The sequence below is a fragment of the Trachinotus anak genome, unplaced genomic scaffold (assembly GCF_046630095.1).
Source record: "Trachinotus anak isolate AG129_WGS33_773 ecotype Australia unplaced genomic scaffold, CSIRO_AGI_Tana_v1 ptg000014l, whole genome shotgun sequence".
Lineage (NCBI taxonomy): Eukaryota > Metazoa > Chordata > Actinopteri > Carangiformes > Carangidae > Trachinotus > Trachinotus anak.
This window is the reverse complement of record NW_027273865.1, coordinates 14,940,132-14,953,474: the sequence shown is the minus strand read 5'-3', so window position 1 is coordinate 14,953,474 and position 13,343 is coordinate 14,940,132. Positions and strand designations below refer to the sequence as shown.

Genomic DNA, 13,343 nt, shown 5'->3' with positions numbered 1-13,343 from the left:
TTGTTCCATTGTGAGTAAGATGTTTGTTTATATGGTTCTGCATACGAATGCTCAACACAGATTAGTTTAGTTTTAAGGCCTTTGTGATTTTATTGAGGTCTGATGTCTACTGACGTCATGAAGCCAGCATCAAAGGTGGAGAAGACAAATCTGTCAAAGTGGAGAGCCAAACAGGAGCCGCTCAAATGCAACACAGCAGGGTGCAGATAAAAGGGCACAAGGGCACAGGGGATCGTTGGAACATCTTCAAAAAATTAAAGCAAGTACTGGACCATGGCTGTTTGCCAATGCATAATCTCTTTGTCACTGAAACAGCTAAGCCACAAAAAACATCTAAGACTGGTTATATGCAAACATAATCACGATTCTCTGGGAAAGGCATGTTCACTCAAAAATATGATAACAAAATCCTCCCACATACATTAGTAGAGATAAATACAAATATGATCATAACACACAACACGTGTGCACATACAGAGAGTCTGATATGACACATCAAGGGAATTCAGTCGTTTTAACTAAATACAGTATGGTGTATTTTTTTAGGTTTCTAGGTCCTTAAGCACATCATCACGCTAATCAAAACACAGAAATATGTACCGTTCTGTTCAATCATTGCGGTTTCTTTACACTACCAATGGCTACTGTGTCCACTTTATGAATATTTAAAACAACCAAGGAATGTTTTAGCATCATGACATTTTTTTAAACTATCTGGGATTCCTACACCCAGGTTGCCCATTACTGTAAAGTTTGTTTCCATGCCCAGAAAGCGAAAACTAAATGAAAACCAAATGTATGAAACATTAAAAAATCTTTCTAGCTTACTGGATCAGTCATACATGTAGCTGTAGTAAGTTGTGCTTATGAATTTTGATGCCATCTGCTGCTTAAAGACTTAAACATCAATATACAAAAAAAAAAATCAGTCCAGCTAGATGTTTGAGTCAGCATGCACCATGAACAAAAATGTACTTTCTTTCATCCTTTAAAATGTTCTGAACAGCCATTTGACACTAAGATGACTAATCACTAATGCACTTTGGGTGGACTAGTAAAGACAACTGAAGTCTGGTTTAAAGTACACAGTGTTTTCACATGTGTTACAGTGTTCCTGATATATCAAAAATATATCTTTCTCATGAAAAATAGGTCAAATGTTCACGAATACACTTGCTTTACACAAGCTTGTCTGTCATGTTCATGTAGTGGTTTTCGGTCAGTGGTTGAGCTGATGGTGAAGTAATGGTCACAGATAACACCAACAAATTTAGCCTTATTTGCTGTGTTTATGTCCCGGTGAGGTTCAGGTCCGTAACGAGGTCTGCAGAGCTTTCATGTCCCTCAGCAGCCTCAGATTCCTCTTGCTTCTCTCTCCTGGTCTCACCTTGACTGCTCCGGCAGAGCGACCTCTTGTGGACACTGTGGTGGTCACTCTTACCTCGTTCTTACTGTTAGGCCTAGAACCAACTTCCTTTCTTAACTTCTTTATCTAGAAGAGAGGCGACGAAAGGTAAAGGAAAGGAGCCAAAGCAAAACAGAATCTTACAATGTGGTTGTGAGTGACCTGAATTGGTTTTGCGTGAAAACCTACCTGTGATTTGTGTTTGTAAAGTTTACTGATCTGCTCTCCCTTCCGCTCCATTTTCAGCAGCAGCCTCTCCTGCTCCCTCTGAAGTTCTCCTCTCTCCTGTTCAGACACACTGTCCTCCACCTGCCTCATCAACTCGTCCTGCTCCCTGCAACGCACACATTCACACACACAGAATAAAATGGGGCACTTTTCATAAGCAATTCCCTCCTGATCAAACTACGCAACTCCACTCACAAGCTCATGAGCCGCAGCTCCTCCTGTAGTGCTTGCAGAAGCTCTGACAGCTCCTCCCCACTTGCAGAGGAGGAAGAAGAGGAACTGTCTGAATGTCTGAATGTCTCATAGCCGTTTGTGTTGTTGGAGAGGACGCGGCTGTTGCAGAGGTGTGGCTGGTGTCGCTTCAGGAGAGACAAAACTGACTGGACGTTTGCTCGGACTGAGTGGCTGCAGCCCACTGACTGAAATCCAGGTGGGAGAAAGGAAGAGAGAGACACAGAGAACCAGTGTAAGGAAAGTGCAGCACTGAAAACTAAATGTCATTCCATTCCAGCACTAAAACCACGAATGCACATATGACCATAATACCGTTCCAGCAACAAAAGGCACATCTCTGAGGCTCAGTCTATAGTGAGGCTGTGTGTAGGACGACTGCTCTGGCGAAGATTTCTGGGAAGAGAAAAATCAATATAAACTATAGTAAGATCCACAGACAGAAAAGCAGGGAAATCTAAGAATTTATCAAGATGTTCGAACAAGTGCGCTTAAATTGTTTTTCCTACTTGATTGAATGTGACATTCACACATGTACTAACCGTCTTGTCACATTTGTTCAAACATTTGTTTATAAAAAGGGAAAGCGACATTCTCAGTTCACGAAAAACAGAAAACCCTGAACCACTCCAGTGAAGCTGTGAAGGTCTTTACCCGTGAGTTGGACTTCTTCTCTTTGGACTGTCTGGTGGACAGGCAAGGTGACACTGACTGCAGCAGGATCCTATTGGCCTCCAAACCTGTCTGTAGCTGAGGAATGGAAAAAAAAAACGCCACATACAAAAAGATTGTGTAAGCGTGTGTGTGTGTGTGTGTGTAGGCATTTCAACATTTACATTTACATACGTAAAACTTCCTTTGAGATATAAGGAAAAATTACAACCAGCAAATAGTGACTACAAGGAAGAAGATGGTAACACCTGGTTGGCCTTATCCTGGATGAGCTTCCTCTGGTGCTCCTCCTCCTGCAGTTTCATCTCTAACTCACGAATCTTCATCTGACACATTCAGACACACACAGTCATCATTACTGTATTAATAATAAGAGGAATAATTGAAATATTATTTTATATTCTTTTTACTTGTCACAGCACTTACAACATGAACTAGCTGTTTGCTATTATTCTGGCTAAGTAAGGTCATACCCTGGCAATATTGCTGAGATATAAAAGTATGTTTTGGTCGATCTGGTTGATTTTGGTTGATGTGTGATGTTAAAATCAGAATCGAAGATAACATCCAGGCTTGTAACTTCCGAAATGATCTAAGAGAGGTTGTCCTATGACAGTGGTTCCCATTTGACTTGTGACCCCTCATCACAGGTAATAGCTCTTGTGTGGACTTTAGCAGTTCAAAGAATGACTTTTCCCAAATTTGTAGGATTTTCACAGACCTGAAGAGGCAAAGTATCCTGGACTTCATGAGAAAAAGTGAAAAAGTCAGAAAATTAAATCATTTTCCTTTCAGTCAACTTGTGACCCCTCAGATTTTTCTGCGGACCACAGGTTTGGGACCATTGCCCTAGATTTTGGGATAATGTCTGTTTTTTGGGGCTACAAGTATTTCTGTCTGGTTCTAACTGAAATTCTGAAAGTTATTACTTATGCATGTTTTGTTTGCAGGAAAACAGGGTGCGGGTTAGCTTGAGGAATTAGCGTCATTCAGTCTGCATAGAAATATACAGTTTTATGTGTCACTGGCAAAGCTATGGAAATGGACAATATGCTCTTCCTCCTGACAGTGATAAGAGCACAGCACCTAGGAGGCTCAGTAAGGTCAGTACATGTTCTTGTCCCATTTTCCTACTGACATTTCACTCTGTCTTTATATATGTACCTCAGCATTGTTCTGTGTACGTGTTAGCCTGAGATACTCCTGCTCCAGTCGCTCCAGCTTCTCCAACTGAGCATGTTCAGAAACTGTGTCCGGCTGTTGATCGGCTGACTTGGCTGTACCTATGGAAACCTGACAGCGTGAGGAACAATTAATATAAATCTACAAATATACTCACTCACATGTGGCAGCCTTTCACTTAAAGATATGTTTTTTGTTTACTTTTAAGTGAAGAGTCTTTACTCTATATCACAGCCTATGACACAATGAAACTCTGGGTGAACCTGCTGTTTGACCAGGCTGGTCCTGTCTGCCTTGGCATTACGCAACATCCTTCTCATGTGATCCAGCTGTCGCTCCAGCTTTACACAGCGAGACTCTGCAGCAGCAAGGTGGCTGATCAACACTACAAGAAGACACAGAGAAGGAGGGAGAGGAATAAAAATAACAAGATGCAAGGTAACGAAAGAAGTCATTGACAAGGTTATGACATTATTATCATTATATCTTAATCGTATACTCACCTTGGTTACAGTTGGATGGCTCACTCATTTCTCTCTCTGTGTCTGCCTGATTATTTAAGAGTCTCTGTGTGACTCTCTCACTCTGTAGATGTGTGCGTGATGCATCTTTGCCAACAGTTTGCAGACCAAGGTCTGCACGTCCCTTCTCCAACTCCAACCTCCTGATCTTCTCCTGGAGGTTCCTTAAGGCAGATAAGATCGCTGCACACACACACACAGACACACACATGTGAATTGTGAGCGAGAGGTTAGATATAAGAGCGTGATGTATATAGGTGTACACTGATAGGATTCAAACGTACTCAGGGCATGGCTACAGACAGTGTAATAAGATATGTTTTCATAGATGTCATTGAAGCTGAGACACTCAGGTAGTGCAGCATCATGTTACACACGTAACCATGGAGCTCTGAAACACCACAATACCTGAATGGAAATATTGTAAAGGGAATACATCCCACACTCGGAGACAGCTGCACAAACTAAATTTACCTTTACTGCTGGTCTCTGGGAATGCCTTACTGGGTGATGGTGGGTGACATGGCTGATGTGTGCGTGCTCGACTTGTGTGATGCACAAGTGTGCTGATGAAGGGACGGTGAGCAGGATACTCTTTATAAGATGGCAGAGACAGGCTGTCAGACACTACTCCACTGGGAGGTGGTGGTGGACAGAGCTCCTGCACAGAAAAACATGGGTAAATGTCGAACAGCATCCACAGTATATGGCGAATATTAGACGTCTCCAGTATATCTTCAATACTGTCATATACAATATATCAGTGAGGGATATATTGTAGTGTAGCAAGCCATCACATGCATGGACAATAAATGAAGTACAGAAAGAGGAATAAATACGAGTTAAAACCTTAAATTCCTGCTCAAATTGAACTCAAAGTTATACCATGATGTGTCTGTCCTGCTCAAGTCAAATACTACACATTAAGGTGAAACTTACAGGTCAGAGTTGTAGCAGCTGCTGCTAGGTAGTTTAGCTAACTCTATGGTCAATATTAACAGTCGAAAACAGATTTAATTATTGCTTTTAAGTGAAATTAAGAAGCTGGAACAGCTACCTTCTCCCGCGTAGCATCAGCAGCGGGTGTTTTTGACAGAGTCTCCATTGAAACGTAGCCGATCCTGTCTGTCTCTCCTGTGCGGAACCAGGGCGTAAAATGTGCAAGTTATGCTAATGTTAGCGTAAAGTAAAACTACAGTGAAACTCTACTGATTACGACTGACAGCTTGCTAGCTGTTTCCAGAACCGCCAGTGCTAACATGGGTTGTGAAGGGAAAACATCACTTGGAAAGCTACACACTCAGGGTTTTGAGGGGTGTGAATCATATTACCACAGCCTGGCCCGCCAGACATTGCGCACATACACCTTAGCGCTATCTTTGAGAGACAGCGAGCACGGTGTCGCAAAACAAATGCACATCGCTGGCTAAACCGGAAGTGTAGTTTTTTCCTTCGCGGTGAGTCTACAGTTTAGAACGGCGGTGCTTCTTGGTAAAACTACAATTACCCTGAGCCTTTTGTGAGGGGTGGGGAGGAGGTTTGCAAGACTTGCCGGGATTTCATGGCAAGTTAGGTAGTTGTGGGACTTCAGAGGAGGTGGGTAGCTAGCTATGATTTTTTTCTACTTTGTAGCTTATGATAAACAATTAAATCAAAGTTACACGGACACATTAACAGTAGGTTAGACCAAGCCAGTGTGCAAACACATGTTTAGTTCGTGTTAGTTATCGCATTAATTCCTTGCTCCATAGAGCCTCTAGCATAAGTGAAAGCTAACTCACCACTCGGTTACATGTTACTGTTAGCTACTACTTTACTAACAGATTACTTAGCTAGCGATCACACAATATTATATAATGCTTTATAATGTATGTGTTTATTGTTCGACCAACCTGGTATTAAAAATGTGACTTTCTATTGAAACTCTGACAAGAAATACTTTAATGCTTCTGTGACAGTTCCCATTTACTTAACTCTTTACTTAACTGTTATATGCTGTATTTTCTTGCTTTATCTAAATATATAAAATAAACATTTCTATTAGCATTTGTGGTGTAGTAGCATCTCTGAAATTGATTTCAAAAGCACCTCTGTAATTATTTTTAGACAATATGTTCAGGGCTATATGTTTTATCTGCAGGAGAAGGCTTTTGGTGACAACCTGTCTGGCATAAACAGATCGCTCATTTGACCACATCATCATGTCCTTGGAGAGCACCTTGTGAGTCTGTTTAAATAAAAAAATAAAAGAATAAATCAAAACAAGTATGTTGTGATTGTGCAGGTTGTTTATCAACAGAGCTCCTAAAATATCCCATTGAATAATAAATTAAGTTTATATTGAGGCCATGTACAATGCTGTATGATGTACAGGTGTATCCAGGAAGGTTCAGAATAATCAAATCTAAATGCTGAGTTTCTTTTTATTGATTGCATTGTGTTCTGTTTTTTTTTTTTTTTTTTTTTAAAGAGATGATGAAGATACCTTCAAGATCCTGATTGCCACAGATGTTCACCTTGGTTACCTGGAGAAGGATGCTATCCGTGGCAGTGACTCTTATAACACACTTAATGAGATTCTAAAATGTGCCAAGTCAAATCAGGTACATAGATGTTGGTTGATGTGTTTGTATATGAGGTCAGTTGGATGACTCATCCATAAATAAATATGTATATCTGTATCTGCTTGAATGGACAACCACAAAGACCAAAGTCTTAAAGGCCTTCTGATTTCTTTTTGCATATTGATTTGCTTGCAGGTGGATTTCATCCTGCTGGGTGGAGATTTGTTCCACGAGAACAAGCCATCACGCCGATGCCTCCACAACTGCATCACTATGCTCAGACAGTTCTGCATGGGAGAATCACCCATACACTTCAACATCCTCAGTGACCAGACCATCAACTTCAACACAACCCAGTCAGTCCCTCTGCCTGTTAACCCACCCCTTCCTACCATTGCTGTTGAATGAATGTTTTATTAATGTTATATTTATGTCAATGTGTTGTAGGTTTCCCTGGGTTAATTATCAGGATGAAAACCTGAACATCTCTATTCCTGTGTTCAGCATTCATGGCAACCATGATGACCCAACCGGGGTGAGTTGCTTCCAGAATTAGAGAAATGATTATATGACACTAATATGCAATCATGTGTGTTTGTATGTTTTATCGTTTGCAATGGTGTCTTTCTTTCCCCAAGGCTGAAGGTCTGTGTGCGCTGGATCTGCTAAGTGCTTCTGGTCTTGTCAATCACTTTGGTCACTCCCAGTCAGTGGAGAGGATAGAGATTAGTCCCATTCTCATGCAGAAAGGCAGCACCAAGCTGGCCTTGTATGGTCTTGGTAAGTGTGTATTTTGTATAATCTTTCAGTGCATTCTTCTAGGGTTCATATAAAAGTGATGACTGAAAATGCTGCTGATTCAGTCTAAATCCTGTGTGTGTGTGTGTGTGTGTGTGTGTGTGTGTGTGTGTGTGTGTGTGTGTGTGTGTGTGTGTGTGTAGGTTCTATCCCAGATGAGCGCTTGTACAGGATGTTTGTGAACAACCAGGTAACCATGCTTCGCCCCAGAGAAGACCAAGATGAGTGGTTTAACCTCTTCACGATCCACCAGAACAGGTGTGTGTATGCATGTGTATGTCGCTGGAAATCCATTAGGAAGAAAGAACTGTAAATTTTAGTCTTATAACACATTTCAAAGCATTCAAGGAGCAAATGTAATCCAAAGCCTGTCTTACACATACTCTATACCTCGATCTCCAACTGATCATCATGTCAGAAAGCAGGATATGCATGGGGAGGGAAGTTAAATTATGTCATTGAAAATCAAAGAGCTTTTTAAAAGGGTGAATAATAGGTTGGCTTATCATACCTTGATATATATTGGTATATCTCCAGTGCAAATCTCTACTGCATGATCTCAAGTGTGAGGGTTTTTGTTTGATCTTTCCTGTGTCTGTGTTCTGTCTAGGAGTAAGCATGGTCCCACAAACTATATTCCTGAGCAGTTCCTGGATGATTTTCTTGACCTGGTGGTGTGGGGTCACGAGCACGAATGTTTGATAGCACCAACCAGAAATGAGCAACAGCTCTTCTATGTGACCCAGCCTGGCAGCTCTGTAGCGACCTCCCTGTCCCCTGGAGAGGCTACCAAGAAGTACAAATATATGCACACACACAAACACACGCACACACAAGGTCATGATCAAGTAGCTAAACCACTATTTGTGTGTATCTAGGCACATCGGGCTGCTGAGGGTGAAGGGTCGTAAGATGAACCTGCAGAAGATCCCCTTAAAGACAGTGCGTCAGTTCTTCATCCAGGATGTGGTGCTGGCTGACTACGAAGACCTCTTCACACCTGATACTCCCCAGGTCATGAAGAAGGTGGAGGACTTGTGCTATGCAAAGGTAAACCTAAAGTCACCATTAAACATAAAGAGTCCAGTCTAATACTCGTAGCTCAGTTGTCTTACCTTATCTTTCTCTGTGCCATTCTGTAGGTCGTAGAGATGTTAGAAGAAGCTGAGAGAGACAGACTTGGATGTCCACTCACCCCTGAGAAACCTCTTATTCGCCTCAGGGTAAGAAGGACACATTTTTAGTATGTGCACACACCTTCACATTCACACTTCAATCAAATTCTTCAACCTCATTGCTGTCCCCAGGTGGACTACAGTGGAGGTTTTGAGGCATTCAACACCTCTCGCTTCAGTCAGAAGTTTGTGGACCGTGTGGCCAACCCAAAAGACATCATTCACTTTCTCAGACGCCGTGAGCAAAAGGAGGGCATCAAAGGTCTGGCATGGACCAAATACACACTAAAGGACCTACAGTATACATCATAGAAGGATGTACAGTATTGTATATTTGACATGGTTGAATCTTTGTTTTTTGTTTTTTTTTAGATGAGGTCACTGTTGACTATGGCAAGGTCTTAAAAACCACAGCAGTTGAGGGGCTAAGAGTGGAAGACCTGGTTAAAAAGTACTTTGAGGCAACCGAACAGGTACTGTACATACGTGGATTTACCTTCACATATTGACAGGGTGTCATGACACTTATTTTCACGTACAGTTTCTACAGGGTATTCTCAAGAAAAATGTGTCTGCGTGTCTTCACAGACAGTACAGCTGTCCCTGCTGACCGAGCAGGGCATGGGGAAGGCCATTCAGGAGTTTGTAGACAAAGATGAGAAAGATGCCATCCAGGAGCTCATCACTTATCAGCTAGAGAAGACACAGCGCCACCTCCAGGCCAGAGGAGTAACTACAGAACAGGATATAGATGCAGAGGTAAGGGAGGTGGAGCATGCAATGGGAGTGGAGCAAATGACGAAAATGTTCCATGATACTAATGATAATAAACTTTATGAATAAAGCAGTTTTCAATGAGTCTGTATGTTTTCAATCAGTGTGTTTCAGTGTGTATGTCTTTATTAGCAAATTTTTATATTTTCAGGTCAAACGATTCAGAGACTCCAAAAAGAACACAACTGAAGAGGAGAATGAAATCAGAGAGGTAAGTGTGTCGAATGCACACAGGCCTGAAATTGCTGTGTACCTTTGTTTGTTAGTTTGTTTCTCTCTTCCCGTCTTTCACTTTATTTATTGATTGATTTATTTGTCAGGCTATCAACAGAGCCAAAGCTCATCGCTTGGAGCGTGGTGATGACGCCAATATATCCAACGAATTTGCTGATGTTACTATGGACTCTGACGAGGAATCAGCCCCATTCCCTCCCCCCACGCGAGGCCGAGGGCGAGGAGGCAGGGGACGTGGTGGCCGGGGGAGGGGGAGAGGTGAGTTATCAGTTCTTTCTGTCACGAACATGAAGTGAGAATAGAAACACAGAGAGAGATACACAGTAGTAAATAGATTTTCTGAAGGTTTATTCAATAATGCTTAAGGCTTAGTGCCAGGCAGTGACTCAGAGCAAACACACCACTGAGTGCCTGAGTGGCAGATTACGTCAAACATACACACACATATCAGTGACTGCTCACTAGATTATTATATAAGGGTAATGCAGAAATATGGACAATTAGCAATGCTAAGGCTCTGTGTACACACTAGTTAATTGCAAGGTATTAACAGACATCAGTTGACAAGAAAGTAAATCTATAGGTGGGCAGCCTAGAACAATAGTTATTGATTTAATGGGTTAGATCTATTTAATAAATTAACTGATCATCTGATAATCTGAGTAAGATTATAATGTGGAATTTAAGACAAACAATAATGAGTTTCTTTCATGTGCATGAGCCTCACTTAAACTGACAACATTGGTACTTTTCAGTGACATGTTTCTTAAATTCCAGCAGAGGGCAGTCAAAAGTCTTCAGACCATGTTTACATACTTTCTCTTTTGAACCTTTGGCTAATCACTGTTATAATCCAGGGACAATGTCCACTCTTAAACAAATATCAACCCTAATTCAAAGTCAGTTGATGAGTTACAGCTGTCGCTGTAGTATGTCACTACAGGCGTTTCACAATAAAAAGCACAAAAGAAGAACACAGTGACTGTAAAGGACTTTGGGGATAAGCTACAGTTGCTGGGGCTCGATTAGTTTAGGATAATTATGTTTAAACCAGGTAAAAGCTGGTTGAAACCTACATTTGAACATTTTTCACAGCTTTTACACCAGAGAACTGACTTAAAAGTGCTTATTGTAATTTGTGTAATTTCCATAATATGTCAACACAAAAACTAGGCAACTGTCTTCTAATAGCATGTGACACTAGAATAACACAGTGCAAATTCTAATTTAAATTGGGTTAAATTACATTTAATGCAGCGATGTTCAAATCATGTTAAAACAGTTTTAATATTAACTGGTATTGATCTGTTACTCCTGTCATGCAGTGGTGGAAAGAAAGTACATTTACTCAAGCGTTGTCCTTGAGTACAGTTTTTGGGTTCTTCTACTTTACTTGAGTATTTCCATTTTTTGTTACTCTTTACTTCCAGTCTAGTCATTCATTTGACAGCTTTGGTCACTCGTTACTTTTAAGATGAATATTTTACAAAATAATATGACAAACTTTTAAAATACAACACATTGTTAAAGATTGAGCCAGAGGTTTCCAACCTTTTTGGCTTCTGACATCTTACAAATGCAGTGTCTTCAGAGTCACATTTCAAATGTGTATTGCTTTAGTATAAATAATTGAATGATGTCATATAATATATAATGATAATAGGGACTAAACCAGTAATACCTTCACTAAATTTCACACCTTTTTTCATGCAGGACTTTTACTTGTAATGGTGTATTTTCTTCTTTTACTTTTTACTTTTAGTAAAGGATCTGAATACTTCTTTCACCACTGCTGTCACGAATGTGGTAGACTGTGTGTATTGACATAACATAAAAGAGAACAAAGATGCTGTGACAGTACAGTAAAACAAAGCACACAATGATGATGTGCAGTTATTCCTTCATAAATCCTTGTTCCACTGTTTTTCATCTGTTCTTTCAGGCGCAGCCACCTCTGAACCAAAGCCAGCCGGACGGGGTCGTTCCCAGAAATCATCAGCAACAACCCAAAGCAGAAGCATTATGCAAGGTAGGAGAGTGTGAGCTCATTTTTGGGAGTGTGATGATTTGTAGACACACTAATATGGCAGACAGAGACGTCATAGACAATGCACTGAAATCTTATTTTATTTTATTCGTGTATGAATCTCTTTATTACCACCTTTCCCCGCTCTGCATCTTTCACTTTTTTCCTTTGCTTTCACCTCGACACCTCCTTCAATGCACCTCTCATCCTCCTTTACACCTCATTCTTCAGCATTTCAAGCTCCATCTCAGAGGTCGTCTCGGACTAAAGCCACCACATCTTACGCAGCAGATGAAGTAAGTTGAATGACAGAGCACACACACACACACACAGACACCTTATTTTTAATCTGTATGTGGCCTTTACCATCCTCCAACCATGGTTCTCACCATTATCTATCTTCAGTTGACCATTGATGACTCAGATGAAGATATCTCTGTAATGAAAGCTGCCCGACCCCCTTCAAGGTACGTTTGTTTCCGTTTACAGTGTTGTTGTCCACGCTGAGAAGAAATGACACACAGGGTATATATTCTTTCTCTGCTTCTTTCTTCCAACAGACTCATATTTTGAAAACTATGATGTTTTTTGTTTTCACCTGGGTCTTTCTCTTGCTTACCACAGAGCAGCGCCGCCGTCATCCTCATCCTTCACTAAGTACAACTCACAGAGCCAGAGCCAGTCATCTAGAGGAGTTGCATTTGATGACAGTGATGATGATGATGAGGAGGTAACAAGAGATCAATGAAAATTAAATGATCATATACCTGAGTGCATATATGGTAACCTGAGTGCTATAGTGGGATTACATATTGGTATTTATATGTAACCATATAGTTTTTTGGGAATTAAATTTCATCTGAATCCCTGATTGTTTCTATCTATTACATTTCATACAAAAATTGCACATCCCTACGCTTAGTATTATATGATCATTTTATATTAACTCTCCAAAAATGAACTACATTTGATTATCTTTAATCATTTTAATCACTTTGTCTTTTTTTCCTTGATTCAGGATAACCCATTCAAAGGCCCCAGCCATCGTTCACGAAGATAACCGTGGATACATCTATTAAAAAATATAATATTTGTTAATGTTGCTGATTTTCAAAAAGATCTATAAGTGATAATTAGGAAGCGAGCGGCTGCAGTGTTGTTATGAAGGGCTTCAAAGTGCATGTTTCAATTTTCTCAGCACTCAGTCTTCCTCATGTTGACAATATATAATTACGTTGGTAAGTCACTATTGCTTAGGGTGAAACTATCCATTGATCTGTTTTGGTGAAAGCTAAAGGCTATAAGGAACAATGTGGAGGTGGCTTTCAGACAAGACTTACTGGACATCATCTGCAGTTGTCACATCCTTATTTGCTAGCCACCAGCAGGAACTACCAAATTGTCTGCTACTGTACATCATCACTGTTCAGTTCTGGGTTTTGTCATTGACCTTTGTAGTACTCTGATATTCAGGAATAATAAATGTTTTTTCATATATTTTAATTGTCTCTTTGTTTTTGAATAATGGTCTGG

General features: G+C 40.5%; 2 protein-coding genes across 2 annotated transcripts; one reads left to right on the top strand and one right to left on the bottom strand.

The window, feature by feature from the left end:
- Nucleotides 1–65: 65 nt before the first annotated feature.
- On the bottom strand, nucleotides 66–5,620 carry cep57 (centrosomal protein 57). The gene is made up of 11 exons (XM_071495749.1): nucleotides 5,297–5,620; nucleotides 4,714–4,900; nucleotides 4,222–4,422; nucleotides 3,982–4,103; nucleotides 3,701–3,829; nucleotides 2,785–2,862; nucleotides 2,519–2,614; nucleotides 2,180–2,260; nucleotides 1,829–2,052; nucleotides 1,595–1,739; nucleotides 66–1,492 (listed from the first exon to the last, which is right to left on the bottom strand). Exons 1-11 carry the CDS (start codon nucleotides 5,342–5,344, stop codon nucleotides 1,307–1,309), a joined length of 1,497 nt encoding a protein of 498 aa, XP_071351850.1. The 5' UTR covers nucleotides 5,345–5,620; the 3' UTR covers nucleotides 66–1,306.
- Nucleotides 5,621–5,725: 105 nt separating this feature from the next.
- On the top strand, nucleotides 5,726–13,307 carry mre11a (MRE11 homolog A, double strand break repair nuclease). Its single transcript, XM_071495748.1, has 20 exons — nucleotides 5,726–5,835; nucleotides 6,380–6,460; nucleotides 6,710–6,842; nucleotides 6,999–7,159; nucleotides 7,251–7,338; nucleotides 7,442–7,583; nucleotides 7,745–7,859; nucleotides 8,212–8,397; nucleotides 8,480–8,651; nucleotides 8,744–8,824; nucleotides 8,909–9,038; nucleotides 9,149–9,249; nucleotides 9,365–9,535; nucleotides 9,702–9,761; nucleotides 9,871–10,042; nucleotides 11,727–11,813; nucleotides 12,042–12,106; nucleotides 12,216–12,277; nucleotides 12,435–12,540; nucleotides 12,829–13,307. The coding sequence occupies exons 2-20, from the start codon at nucleotides 6,441–6,443 to the stop codon at nucleotides 12,868–12,870; spliced, it is 2,094 nt and encodes a 697-aa protein (XP_071351849.1). The 5' UTR covers nucleotides 5,726–5,835; nucleotides 6,380–6,440; the 3' UTR covers nucleotides 12,871–13,307.
- Nucleotides 13,308–13,343: the final 36 nt, after the last annotated feature.